The sequence below is a fragment of the Physella acuta genome, unplaced genomic scaffold, assembly GCF_028476545.2.
Source record: "Physella acuta isolate Inbredline_101_S28 unplaced genomic scaffold, ASM2847654v3 ptg000480l, whole genome shotgun sequence".
In the NCBI taxonomy this organism is placed as follows: Eukaryota; Metazoa; Mollusca; class Gastropoda; family Physidae; genus Physella; species Physella acuta.
The window spans coordinates 171,939-184,914 of NW_026731999.1; the positions used below are offsets into that span (position 1 = coordinate 171,939).

The 12,976-nt window shown below is 32.0% G+C and overlaps 2 protein-coding genes across 10 annotated transcripts in view; one reads left to right on the forward strand and one right to left on the reverse strand.

The window, feature by feature from the left end:
• LOC131944062 (inositol-tetrakisphosphate 1-kinase) overlaps positions 1 to 2,935 on the forward strand; it is a 35,610-nt gene extending 32,675 nt beyond the window's left edge. Inside the window, exons 6-10 of the mRNA XM_059304522.1 lie at positions 131 to 174; positions 985 to 1,144; positions 1,444 to 1,511; positions 1,918 to 2,086; positions 2,485 to 2,935. Of these exons, the coding sequence (XP_059160505.1) occupies positions 131 to 174; positions 985 to 1,144; positions 1,444 to 1,511; positions 1,918 to 2,086; positions 2,485 to 2,837 (794 nt within the window). The 3' untranslated portion in view covers positions 2,838 to 2,935. The remainder of the gene's footprint in view (positions 1 to 130; positions 175 to 984; positions 1,145 to 1,443; positions 1,512 to 1,917; positions 2,087 to 2,484) is intronic.
• A 2,924-nt stretch (positions 2,936 to 5,859) lies between these two features.
• Positions 5,860 to 12,093, reverse strand: LOC131944063 (uncharacterized). Of its 9 annotated transcripts, none has more exons than XM_059304527.1 (5): positions 12,021 to 12,078; positions 9,116 to 9,190; positions 8,648 to 8,745; positions 7,795 to 7,900; positions 5,860 to 7,121 (listed from the first exon to the last, which is right to left on the reverse strand). In XM_059304527.1, the coding sequence occupies exon 5, from the start codon at positions 6,918 to 6,920 to the stop codon at positions 6,399 to 6,401; it is 522 nt and encodes a 173-aa protein (XP_059160510.1). In that variant the 5' UTR covers positions 6,921 to 7,121; positions 7,795 to 7,900; positions 8,648 to 8,745; positions 9,116 to 9,190; positions 12,021 to 12,078; the 3' UTR covers positions 5,860 to 6,398. The 9 variants fall into 9 exon arrangements, with proteins under 9 accessions (XP_059160510.1, XP_059160506.1, XP_059160508.1 ...); XM_059304523.1 differs by having other exon boundaries at positions 7,795 to 7,934; positions 12,021 to 12,077; XM_059304525.1 differs by having other exon boundaries at positions 7,795 to 7,934; positions 12,017 to 12,036.
• Positions 12,094 to 12,976: the final 883 nt, after the last annotated feature.

Sequence of the window (12,976 nt, forward strand, 5' to 3'; positions counted from 1 at the left end):
ATTTTATTTTTTTCTGTAGCATGCAAATCACTTTGGCCAACACACAAACATGCACTGTTTCCCCACTTCACTCTGCCAAAGAGCCTACTTACACACAGACACACACTTACTAAAACCATTCTTATTGCAGTATGCAAGCCTATACTGGCCCATGGATCTACCTATGCTCATCAGGTATCTTAATAGCAATGAATAAAAGAGAAAGTATACTTTTTTTTTGTTATTTTAAGTATCAGGAATATATTTTTACCCATTTTTTAAAAAAGATACCTTGTAGTTTGCATTTTCTTACTAAATACACTTTTTGTGTTTAGATACCCGCTTGTTATTTTTTTTTTGTTCACTAAATAATATTAAATTGAACGATTGGATTCATTCAATTTCTGCTATATAAAGGTCATACTTTTTTTTATCTCAGTCATTCATAAAAAGTTTAAAACTTATATTGTATTGATACCTTCAATAATTTGATTTTTTTTTCCTGGGATTAAAATAATGTTAATAGGCTTATAAATAAATTTTTGTTAATTTTTTCAAGAAATTTTTTTAAGTTTAAAGAATTTTTGTTAACTATATATTTTTTAGTGGTTTTATTTATAATTCTTCTGAGATTCAAGCCCCTAAAATACTGCACTAATACATTAAATGTTTTATAAATGCATTTCTGGTAAAGCATTTTTAAAACCAACTCACCTATCTATGTCATTAATACACTTTTCTTTAATATTTCAGTTTTTCGTGTGCTCTGTATGAGCAGATTCTTTCTTAATTGATCTTATTTAAACGTTTTTATGTAGAATTTTTAATTACATAACAAAATTATTTTTTGGAGGCATTATAAAATTATAATAATTTTTATTAAATCAGAATTTTATATTTTAATTTATTATTTTAGCTTGAATTTTTTATGTATGGAAATTTTAAATATATTTATGCGTATGTAACATGACCCATATTAATCAGTTGGAATTGTCTATTCCCTAGATGTCTATAATCTTCAATGAAGAGGGGCTGAAGGACATTGACCCACCCTGTGTGGCCCAGTCTTTCATTAACCATAACGCCATCCTGTATAAGATTCTTGTGGTTGGTTGCAAGCAGTTCATCATTCAGAGGCCTTCCCTAAAGAACCTGTACCCTGGAGGTATTATTACTGGTAGTATCTAGGTTGGAGAGACTGTTAAAAATTGTTCCTAAAGTTTTTAGCTGGAGACTAAAAATAACTCTGTGAGCAATTTCATATAAACTTAACTCATGCTTGATAAAAAGTTGAACTCATGTATCAAAATTATGATTCTAAACTTTTCATTTACCATGTTTGCCTTCAAAATTACCTATATAATATCCTTTTTTTTTTTGGTAAGGAGACGAAAGGGATTTAAAAGAGATTTTTAAAAAAAAGACTGTACTGAAGAATAGTTAATGATGTTTTTCTATCTACAGCTCACCCAACAATATTCTTTGATACACAGGAAGTATCAAAAGCTGACTCAGATCATCCACTAAATGCTGTAAGTTGCTTCTGTAATAAAACAGTTTTATTAGTTGTAATCAACAGTGCTACAGTCAGTTTGTTTTTCACACAATTCCCAAGCCAATATTTGTTTTATTAACAGTTTTTATTTGCTTTGGAATCATTATATAAAGTTATGTTATAATGTTTTTATGGGACCACATGGTTAGATTGTAGAGCACAATGCTTCTAACTAGAGAGTCTTGAGTCTAAATTCCAGGCTAGAGTCCATAGGATGTCCCTGAGTCCACCCAGCTCTGATTGGTACCTGACATAAAGGAAAGTGCTTACCGCTGACCACACTTTCCATATGCTGAGGTCCCAGAAATAGATTACCACAACTTCATTTGCCCCATGGACCACCCCAGGTTCAAAAGGGTAACTTATATAATGTCTTTACCCAGGTGGACTATGCTACACTGGAGAACCAGCCAACAAAACCTGATTGGGTGTATCTTGATCGGCTTGGTCAGAGCATGCGAGAAGCGATGGAGCTGGATCTCTTTGGTTTTGATGTCATCATCGACAGCCAAACTAATCAGTATGGAATTATTGACATTAATTTCTTTCCAGGTGAGTGGAATTTCCATAGTAATCCCTAGCCACAATAAACATTACAATTTTTTTGAACGTGGAATGGGAAAGTTCACAAAATTCAAATTTACTTTAAAAGTTATTTTAGTTTACGATTCTTGAATTTCTTTGAAAACATTTTATTTTATATAGTATCTATTCAAATTAGGTTTTTTCTTTTCCCTACCTAACTTTTGTTAAGCCTTTTACCTATAAAATAACTTTCAGAGTTGAAATATTGTCCATGTTAAAAGTAAAAGGATCCTGTCTGAAGAAAGGGAAATAACTATTTAAAATTATTTGTAATAAAAAAAAATTAACAAAGCTGAAAGTATTTATGATTTATAGTAACTAAGTTAAAAAAACAAATAACAATCATTTTTATTTGACTACACCAGGATTTGAGGCTATCGATAATTTCTTTGGTATTCTTCTGGAGCACATTGTTAAAGTTTTGGATGCCAACGATAAAGGTGAATTGGTCAACGGGCGACTTAAGCCTCCACCCCATGACCCTGCTAGTATGAATATTCTTAACCAGCTGAACTTGGAGGTTCGTAGATCTTCGGAAAACCAGGTCAACAACCTGTCATGGCCATCGATGATGTCACCTTCTCCTGTCATCGACCTGAGCCCCAGGAGCTTGGAGAAAAGTCTTTCAGGGGAAAAATCTTGCAATGTGTACATAGCAGGGAACAATAATGTGATAGCAGGGGCAGCTGACAGTGGTGAGAGCTCAAATAAAGCATAGAGACTGACATTCTAGCCTACTTGAAGCACTACTGAAGGAAAAAAGTTGTGGGTGCCATTGTTATAGGCTCTGACCTAGCAGCCTTCCAGTTTTTTTTTTATATAAATGCCATTGTTTTTTTTTTTTTTTTTAAAGTTTTAGTTCATACTGCTGTTGTCTGTCCTGTACAGTTTTATACTTGATTGTAAATAGTTTCTCAATTCTTTACATCAGCTATCATTGGAGAGTTTTTTTAAATTATATAAATTGCTTATTTCAGTCAATATAAAACTTAGGGCATGCTAATAATTGAAAGATACTTTTCCCCTTTGATGAATTAAAGGGTTAGTTAAATGAAGTTTAAACGGTGGAAAAGATAGTATATATTTTACTGTCAAAATCTTGAACAATTCAGTATGTATGTATAAAGAAATAAATAATTTTAACATTATAATACCATAATTTCTTTTACGGTTGTTCTTAACCTTCATTTTTTTTTTGTTTTGCGTTGAGAGAGTTAATTTTTAAAAATTTCCTTATTTACTTATTAAAGCAATATTAATAAATAATACTAACTCTTGCAGGAATTTTTATTTTGCTGAGAAGCCATGCTCATTATTTTAAAACGAGCTTTATATTTCATATTTTGTTTCATGCTAAACTGAAATGACATTTTAGTCAGAAGTATTTTTGCTATACAAGTTGTTTTTTCCTTATTTTTTCCATTTACAATTGTCATAAATATAAATATTTTTAATCTAAAAAATTTTACTGGAATGTCTTTTCGGTAAATTTTGTTTAATATATATATATATATATATAGGCATATATACATATATATTTTTAAATAAATACATGCTTTTTAAACAGTTCCCTGAGCTAAAATCAAGTGTATTATAAAATAAATTGAACAGTTATATTTCATACTTTAATGTTATTTTGTAAAAACCAAGTCAAAAGATGTTTTGTATAAATATCTATGCTTTGGGTTGTTTTTTTTTATCTGAAAGTGTTTAAAATGTTTGTTTTTTGTAAGGCAAAATCAACAGCTCTCATTTTAGTTAGACATCTTGTGAAAGATAAAAAAAGAGGAGGATTCTCAAAACAAAAGTATAGTTCTTACCAATTTTAGTATTACCCAATTTTTATCAGTCAGTATTTGAAAAAAAATTTTTTACTGTGTCAAAATAAGTATTTCTTCCTAATTTTTTTTCAATAAAGAATTTAGTAAAGGAATAATGATATAATAGCTGGGATTTTCACCTGGCTCATTCATTGCAAAAGCATCATGCCGATAAACAGTTGATTTCTCCATCAAGGAGCTGCAAATTTAGTTATTTCCCCCCCCCCCCCCCCCCCGCCACCTAATGTTTAGCTCTTGCACTTTGTTTAGTTGATTTACTTCTACCAACTGTTACTTGCTGCTTGTCTGTTATATTCTCACCTTGTTGATACATGTTTTGTTGACTACACCTAATCTTTTAATTAAGTCACCAATATTTTTGAATCCACCATGTAATTTGTTTTAGTTGTACTTTAAACTAATTGGTAATTATAATAGAATTTTCTTTTTTCTTTACAATGTTATAATTTATAAAGCTATATAATATAAATAAAGTGATGTAAATTTTTTTTTTTAGAGAAAATTGTTGATAGTTCCACAAGGAAAAACCGGAGGAGATATCAATTAAAATTGTACTTGAGATTTCATTCATTCAAGTGCAGCTAGTCTGTTCTTTAACTGCATTCATTAGTTCTAACATCCTTCAACTGCACTTGTTTAAGATTTTTAAATCTCTCAGCTGCATTAATTACTTAGTTACTGATTCGCTATATATTTAATATCTTGAAGCAAGAAGCTTGATTTTTTTCTATCTTTTCTGCTTTGAAGAAATGACCTCCCATGACCTTGTATTCATAAACCATTCTATCACTGACTCCACTTGTTTCCGTGTTTATTTATTAATGCTCAGCCTGTCAGATCTTTACTTCCCAATTGATTGAAATTGTATCCCCCTTTTTATTTAATGTTCATGGACCAAGATAAAAACAATACATATTCTTTATTCCTTCAACAGTTAAAATTTTGACCAAGGTTTAAGAAATGTAGATAGAAATTTTTTTATCTTCAACAGTTAAAATTTTGACCAAAGTGTAAGAAATATTGATAGAATTTTTTTAAAGTTTTCTCAAACAGTGTTGAAAAGAGAATAACTTAATAATACAGAAAGATCATACTACTCCTGTTACAGTTTGGCATGCTTCATTTACTTTCATCACTATCATTGCAAGCATAAACTAATAGTTCATTTCTACAATTCTTTTATAAATATTGCTTTATCATGTGGACTTAGTTTTGTAAAAATAATTATAGTTATGCACGATTATAATTTTAATTCAAAATAACATTTACAAACATGTGCATTGTTTATACTTCATAAAGTATGTAGGTAATACATTTTTATTTAAATTATATCTATCTTTTACATTTAAGAACTATTTATTACAAACTTCACTAACACAAATTAGCTGCTGAGGTCCAACCCCCTTCCACTGTTTAATTTTAACTGTATATTAAGTTTTAAATGAAATAGTAAGAATACTGGGTAATCTAAACCACATATTTATTTCTTTTTGTAAGGTGTTACATAAAAAAAGGGAGGGGGAAGCATCTTCTATGAAATACTAAGCAATAAATCTAGCTCCTAAATCCTTTGAAAAATGTTAAGCATTTTGTAACTTTTCATGCAACCATATTACTATTAGTATTCATTTATGCAATTCAAGGACTTGTTTGTATTAAATTGAAAACTTTGAAATATTCACATTGTAAATAATTGAAGTGTCCTTGGATAGAAAAGTTTTTTTTGGTCTTAGTTTTGGGTTTATGAAATTACAATTGTATTATTATTAAGGAACATTTTCCTAGCTCTAAGTATTAGGTAAAACCTAAACTTGTTTCATATGCAGATAGTTTGGTGGATTTCTTGTGATTTTACTGTTAAAATGACTAAAATAAATATTTTCATGAATTTTTTCTTCGTTCTTTTTGCACACTCAGTCTGCATACATTCACACAGATTTTAAGATCAGAATTTGACATGAGATTTATCTTGTTGCCCATCATAGAGCTGTCAAGTCTCATTACATCAGTTGCCAAGTGTGGTGCAAATACACTTATTTTAATAAATTTCTGTATTCATGTGATATTTTTAATTGTCAGAGACATTGAAAATTTACAAAGCAGATGGCTTGAATTATATTGGATGGCTATATATTTAAAAACTATACTTTATAGTATTAAGGATGTATAAAAACCCTAAAACATCAAGTACTTTCTTAACAGTAATGCTGAACATGTGCATTCATCAGGTCTGCTTTCCAAGAAACAAAACAACTTTTAAAAAATCTTCATATTGTTATCTCTAATGGAGTACTAAAAAAGAAATAATTGGGATTCACATAAAGAAATCTTGAAATTTATTCATTTAACACAAAGCTGCCTTTGCACACACAAAAAATTACAATTTTCATCCAATAAAAGTAAAGAACATTTTTGACTTAGCAACATTTTAACAAATGTTAGTACCTAGATGACCTGTCCCTTCTGTCATCCCTACTTCTGTCCCTGTAGCCTCTATCTCCCTGGTGATAGTCACCATGACTTCGAGGCTGATTATAAGATCTGTCTTCACGACCCCAGTTGCCTCCACCCTGTCTACCCCAATCACCGTGGTTACTCCTGTTTCTATACCGGTCCCCACCCCCAAAGTTCCCAGAACCACCCCGATTCCTGTTCCAGTTGCCATCCCGCTGGCGCCTCACATAGAAATCAGTTACACATGGTGGCTGGACGGTGATGTCCACGTCATTTAATGCCTTGACATAATCTGGATCGGACTCTGTGTAACGATTAGAGAACAAGGTTTCATATTCGGCTACATCAGGATACACACAGGAATCCCCAGACTCTGCTGGCCCTGTATTTCCCAACAGAGATCCACCTTCAGCATGTCCACTTCTCTCAACATCCCCACCGTCTCCTGGGGCAGCGTCAACAATTTCAATATTAGCCGCAGCAGCTATTTCCAACAAGTCTGCCATTGCAACAGGGGAAGAGATTGAGTTAGACTAAATGTGTCTTGTGTACAAATGTTTTAGAGCCTTAGTCTTTCGGTGAAGTTTTCAATGAGGGCTATAGCCTTGTGAGCAATGACAGGTTTCTGAAACAATCCAACGAATACCCCGTGTGGCAGCTTACTTAGTGTTATTCCAAACTTATTACCCTCTGTCGTCGCATATATGCTGAAATATAAAATACAGCGTTCAAACTAACTAAAAAAAAATATTTTGTGTTACTTAAATTAAACAGTTAAATAAAATACTAATTTTAGAATATAAATAATATTTTTATCAATAAAAATCCAACAAAGAAACATACACAACGATAGTATTAGGAATATTTAAAAGTTTTACTGCCAAGGTATAAAATACAGCATTTTATAAAGTCTGTTTAATTGAATTCCTACACAAAAGTATAATTAAACATGTATAAATTATTGTTTAATGTCCTATAACTTTATAAAAAAATTATGCCTTTAGATTTTTATATAACTTGTAAAGATTAGAACGACTACTACTTTTGAAATTCTCCATTATTTATTGGCAGAGCTGTTTACTCCTAAATTCTCTATCCGATTAGTTCAAAGCAAGCATATTAAGCCAAAATGACTACCATAGACAATTAAATAATAGTTTTTTTGGTATTGTGCTAATAAACATTAAAGTTTTCATTTTAGAAAATTGTTAAAACAAAAAAATATCAAATTATCAGAGTTTCAACTTATAAAAACAATCTCTTCATGTGTTGAATTATTTAATTTGTTATCTTTAAACTACAAGAAGAGAGAGAAAAAAAAATGTAAAAAAATAACACAAGACATTTTACAGCAATAATCTAAGAATAAAAATACAATACCTAGTTTGTGTCCTATGATAGATCCTGAAGTTAATTTCTACACTATTTTGATTAGAAGTCACCACTTTTAGCTTTAAACAGGTGTGGTTTTCTTCTAATTTATTTCCTGAAAATAAACTAAAAATTTGATCCTGTTCTCCCTGCAAAGAAAATAATTTCTTTTAAAAAAATACTAAATTGGCTTAAGTAAGTAGGCTGTACAATATAATAATTTTAATAACATTTATTGAGGTAAATAATACCCCAAAATAAATTTACTATTTTCCTTAGATTGATAGCTTTTTTAGTAGAAGACCATAAGATTAATGGGAAATATCTGTCATAGGAACTCTCTGAGAATTTTCTAGTGCATTGGTACTAGAGTTGGGTTAACTAAAAATATATTACACACAGGATCCACAAATTTACACTTTCTCCTTTCCAAAAAAGTCCCATTTAATGTTTCAGAATAGGAGAGACAGCATATGAGAGTTTACAATGTCTGAAATGAATTCCTGACAGTTACACCAGTAAATGTATGTACACAGATGAACCCAAACTGTTTATATTTGAAGTTCAGCTGTGACAACAGCACATAATGACATTGTGTACACTGCCTAGCCACCTTTTCTCCCTAATATTGGGTACTATTAACTAATCAGAGTTGGTTGGCCGCTTTAGTAAGATTATTCATTATTACCATTGGACCAGCTATGAGATTAGCATGTTGAGCAATGAACACCTGACAGAAAGTAGCCAATGAGATATGTACTAATATGTACTAATATGTACCTAATGTACTTAGGTGTAAATTAAAAAAAAAAAACATTTCTTAAACAAACATTTGGAACAAGAGACTATACATTAATCATACCTTGTCTATATTTTTCAAAGAGCCGTATGAGTATATAATTTCTTTTCTATTGGATAGCAAACATAGACCTGTAAACAATCCACTTTTTAAAAGGTTTTCTGAAAAGAAACAATGTTATATATTTTAATTTAACTTAAAAATGCTGACCTCTGTTTCAGAATAGGAGAGACAGCATATGAGAGTTTACAATGTCTGAAATGAATTCCTGACAGTTACACCAGTAAATGTATGTACACAGATGAACCCAAACTGTTTATATTTGAAGTTCAGCTGTGACAACAGCACATAATGACATTGTGTACACTGCCTAGCCACCTTTTCTCCCTAATATTGGGTACTATTAACTAATCAGAGTTGGTTGGCCGCTTTAGTAAGATTATTCATTATTACCATTGGACCAGCTATGAGATTAGCATGTTGAGCAATGAACACCTGACAGAAAGTAGCCAATGAGATATAAGAGTGTACCTGAAATAAATTCATCCCAAGTAGCAGTCATTCTGAGTAATGCTCACATCCTCATGTGTTTAAATTACTGACTCACTGTGTAAAATAAGAAGCAGTAAGAAAACGTCCTTTTTGTTCTGGATTATTAATTTTTTATTTATTCATTCATTAATTAACGATACCAGGAAATGATTAACACATTCTTATTTAAAAAATTCCATTAAAATAATCATTACAAACACCATATATAAAATTAGCCAGATAGATCTAGATTCTATAGGCCCATTTTAATTAATATATAAGCCTAAAAGTAATTAGAACATGTCAGCAGGAATTATTCAAGGTTTATCTTTATTATTACTACCTTGTCCTAAACCAGGCTTATACCTAAACCATAATCCCTGTAATCAGCCTATTTATTTAATAAAATTTATAATTTATTCCTTACCCCAACTGTTCAACCTCCATTTTTATATTAGCTTATAGTATAGTATAGGCTTATAAAGGCTATAATTATTTATCAATACAGCCTATAGATTCTAATTAATCAGTGTCTGTAAAAAATTAAGATTATTAAATGTATAACCAAGCACAACACAAGTCCTATATACTATAATTAATTAGAATATAATCTATATATTTAAAAATGAAAGTATGTGTGTGTGTCTTTTATACATTACTACACCAGATCGCAATGAAACTTTGGGGAGTTGATGAGAATACTCCAGAATAGGTTCACAGGCGCGGCGAACCGGCAGATTGAGATGCCATTTCTCTATATATACAGTGTATAAAATAAAAGTCGGATGCGGTATGACACCGTTAATCCGAACGCCATGAAACTTTAGGGAATTGATAAGAATTTCTGCCAAAAAAAAATAATTAAAATTTCTTATGGTGGCGCATCAGAGGGTGCGATTTTTGTCAATACACATTTTGGCGCCTTGAGTTCCAGAGCGGCTATCTTAGCACTTCATTATCATTTTTCCTTTGTGGTCCCTGGGGAGCAAAGGGCTGCAATTACACCTGTCCACCTGACTCGGTTTTGGGCTGCTCCCTTAATCTGTGCCCATGTGGGCCCAGTTGTCGTTGCCTCTTCCTCTACCGTTCTTTTCCATGTTCTATTTGGCCGGGTAGGGGTACTACTATATCTGTGAACACTATGGCGTCTACATTTGTTTTAAAAAAAGGCTATACACTAAAGAGACCATGGGCAACAATAATTGCTAACTTTATCAAATCAGCCGCCCTAGCAGGGGCGATTTGCCACCCCACTGGCTGACCCATGAGCACTTTGGGGCCTACGTTTAATTTTAAGAATGCAATAGGCTATGGGATGAATAGAATGGGTTGCTATAGTTGCTCACTAACTTGAATCAGGAGCTGTTTGGTTTCCTGGGCCTTCCTGTGCGCTATAGTGCATACGTTAGTTTTAAACAGTGCGACAGAATATGGATAAGATGTGGTAATATTATAGTCGTTCACTAAATTGAATCACTGTGAGCACTTTTGTGCCTACGTTCATTTTAAAAAGCACCCTACAATATTCACATGGTGGCACACAATATTGGATGATTTAACCAAGCCAAGGACTGCAACCCGTTGTGTTTATAATAAAATACGCTGAAGCAGAGGTGAACAGGAAGCGGCAAATAAAATATGCTAAAATGGAGTTTTACCTCTATAGTTTTAGGTACAATTACATAAAATCGTCTAAGGCAAGTAATAATGCCATCTTGTTTAAGTTTTTTTTTGTTTAATTATAGTTAGAGATTCAGGGGAAGCCACTCTAGTTCTAGTTAAGAGATGGCGGCTGTTTATGTAGAAAATCTTCCTCTCAAACAGCACGTGTTTATGATATCAAGCTATTTATCTCACTTTACAACAGTAATTAAAAATCAATTTTCACATTTTTATTACTTATTGGGTAAGATTAAGCACATGTTTACTAATAGTTTAAAAAAAAACATAGGTAAATTCTGTTTTAATTAAGGTCACAGGTCAAATATTTTTTCCTTTAGTCAAGTTCAGTGAGGGGTGCCACAGGCCGACCTGACTTTGGAATTTTTTTCATTAATAATGACTTTGAAGTGTCTACTCGGAAGAAGATTTTTCTCGCCAACGTCTCCACTTAATCGGCAAAAGATAGCTCTGCGCATGCGCAGTGACCTATGGCTAGGGTTAGCGCTAGAATGAGGGTTAGGGGTAGGATTAGGGATAGGGTTAGGGCTAGGGTTAGGGATAGGATTAGGGATAGGGTTAGGGATAGGATTAGGGATAGGGTTAAGGATAGGATTAGGGTTGGTGTTGGGGTTCTGCGGTTGTAAACACACGCATGCGCAGTACCATCGAAAACATCGCCGCTAAGGCAAGTCGTAGTTTCTCTCCATTGCGCATGCGTATCGCATGCGTATCTTATTCCGGCTAGAATCGGCCTAATGACTTTGCACAGAAAGTTAATATTCTATGCTAAATATTGGCTTAGTTTACTAGTGTGCTATATTATTGATACTTTAGCCTAAAACTTTTTTTAATTAAAAAAATGATTTTGAAATTGTCAACAAAATGCTTAGATCTACGAGAAAGTAAAAAAAAACAAAAAAAAAAAACGATAGATTACCACCCTGGCCTGCTCTAGTTACTAGATTCTAGATTTCTAGATCTAGATAGACTAGTAGTAGTAGTAAGTAAAGTAGTAAAGTAGATCTAGATCTAGATCTAGATCTCTAGATCCAGATCTAAAACTAAAAAAATAATCTATTTTTAATCTAGTTCTAGATCTATATCTATTATTTTTACCTAATTAAATATTGCAGGTAGATCTAAATGTAGGCCTAATAGTAATAAGTATTTCAAAAATTAGGCCTTGAATCTAGGATCTATGCTAGATCTAGACTAGTCTAGGTGTAACTGAAGACTTACTTACTCGCGCTTTTGACGAATTTGGCAACTAAGGGACACAATTCCAATATTTCACTAGATTCTAGATCTAGAATCTAGATAAATCTAAATAAAATTAATAAAGAATGATCTAGTTTAATTTCTAGATCTGAATCTGTAGATTTCTCATAAAAATCTTATTGAAGGCCTTTATTCTATACAAAACAACTATATTTATTTAAAAATAAATAGGCATTGATCAAGTCTTTGTTAACAACATATATATAAATTTAATTTTAGGATTTTTTTGTTTCGTTATATTGTATTAAATAACAAACTTACTTTAAAGAAATCTTAATCTATTCACACATAAAATGTGCGTGAGTATTTTAGGAAGTACTCCTACCAAAATAAATACAAATTGGTTTGAAAGCCAAAAACCTTTTTTTTTTTTAAAGTGTAATTTAAATATGGCTCCAAGTCCAATCTCAATCACTTTGTTATTATTATATCAAGGACAGAGCTTACACATTTTTTTCTTAAACATTTTGACACAACTCTTCTAATCTATTCATGAAACGCACATACAATTGGAATTTTAGACCCCCCCCCCAGTCCATACTCGTTTTTCGGTGCGAACATCGACAAATTATGTAGGCCTAGCCTATATACTATATAGTATGCTCAAAGCTTACTTTCAATAAAATAATTCAAAAACAAGTATTAGTGTATTGTAACACGGAATGTAATAATGTAGTGATGTAGGTAGTGCTTTTTAACAATAAAAAGTCGGGTGGTAGGGCGTATCTATCTAACCCTCCTATCGCCCCCTCCCTCGCTCTCCTGTCTGGTGAGCTGTGGTTCAAGTCAAATGTTTACAATCGTAGAGCCGGGTCGAATTAGTGATGGCGATTAGGGGCGGATAATTTAGTTTTAAAGGGGTTTGAAACTAAGGGGAGCTAATAAAAAGTTCTGCTTGGTCTTTTCATTGTCGTCTGTAAA

What these genes read in the sequence shown, in the direction of transcription:
- LOC131944063 (XM_059304531.1), bottom strand. Translation starts at nt 6,920, where the DNA reads ATGGCAGACTTGTTGGAAATAGCTGCTGCGGCTAATATTGAAATTGTT.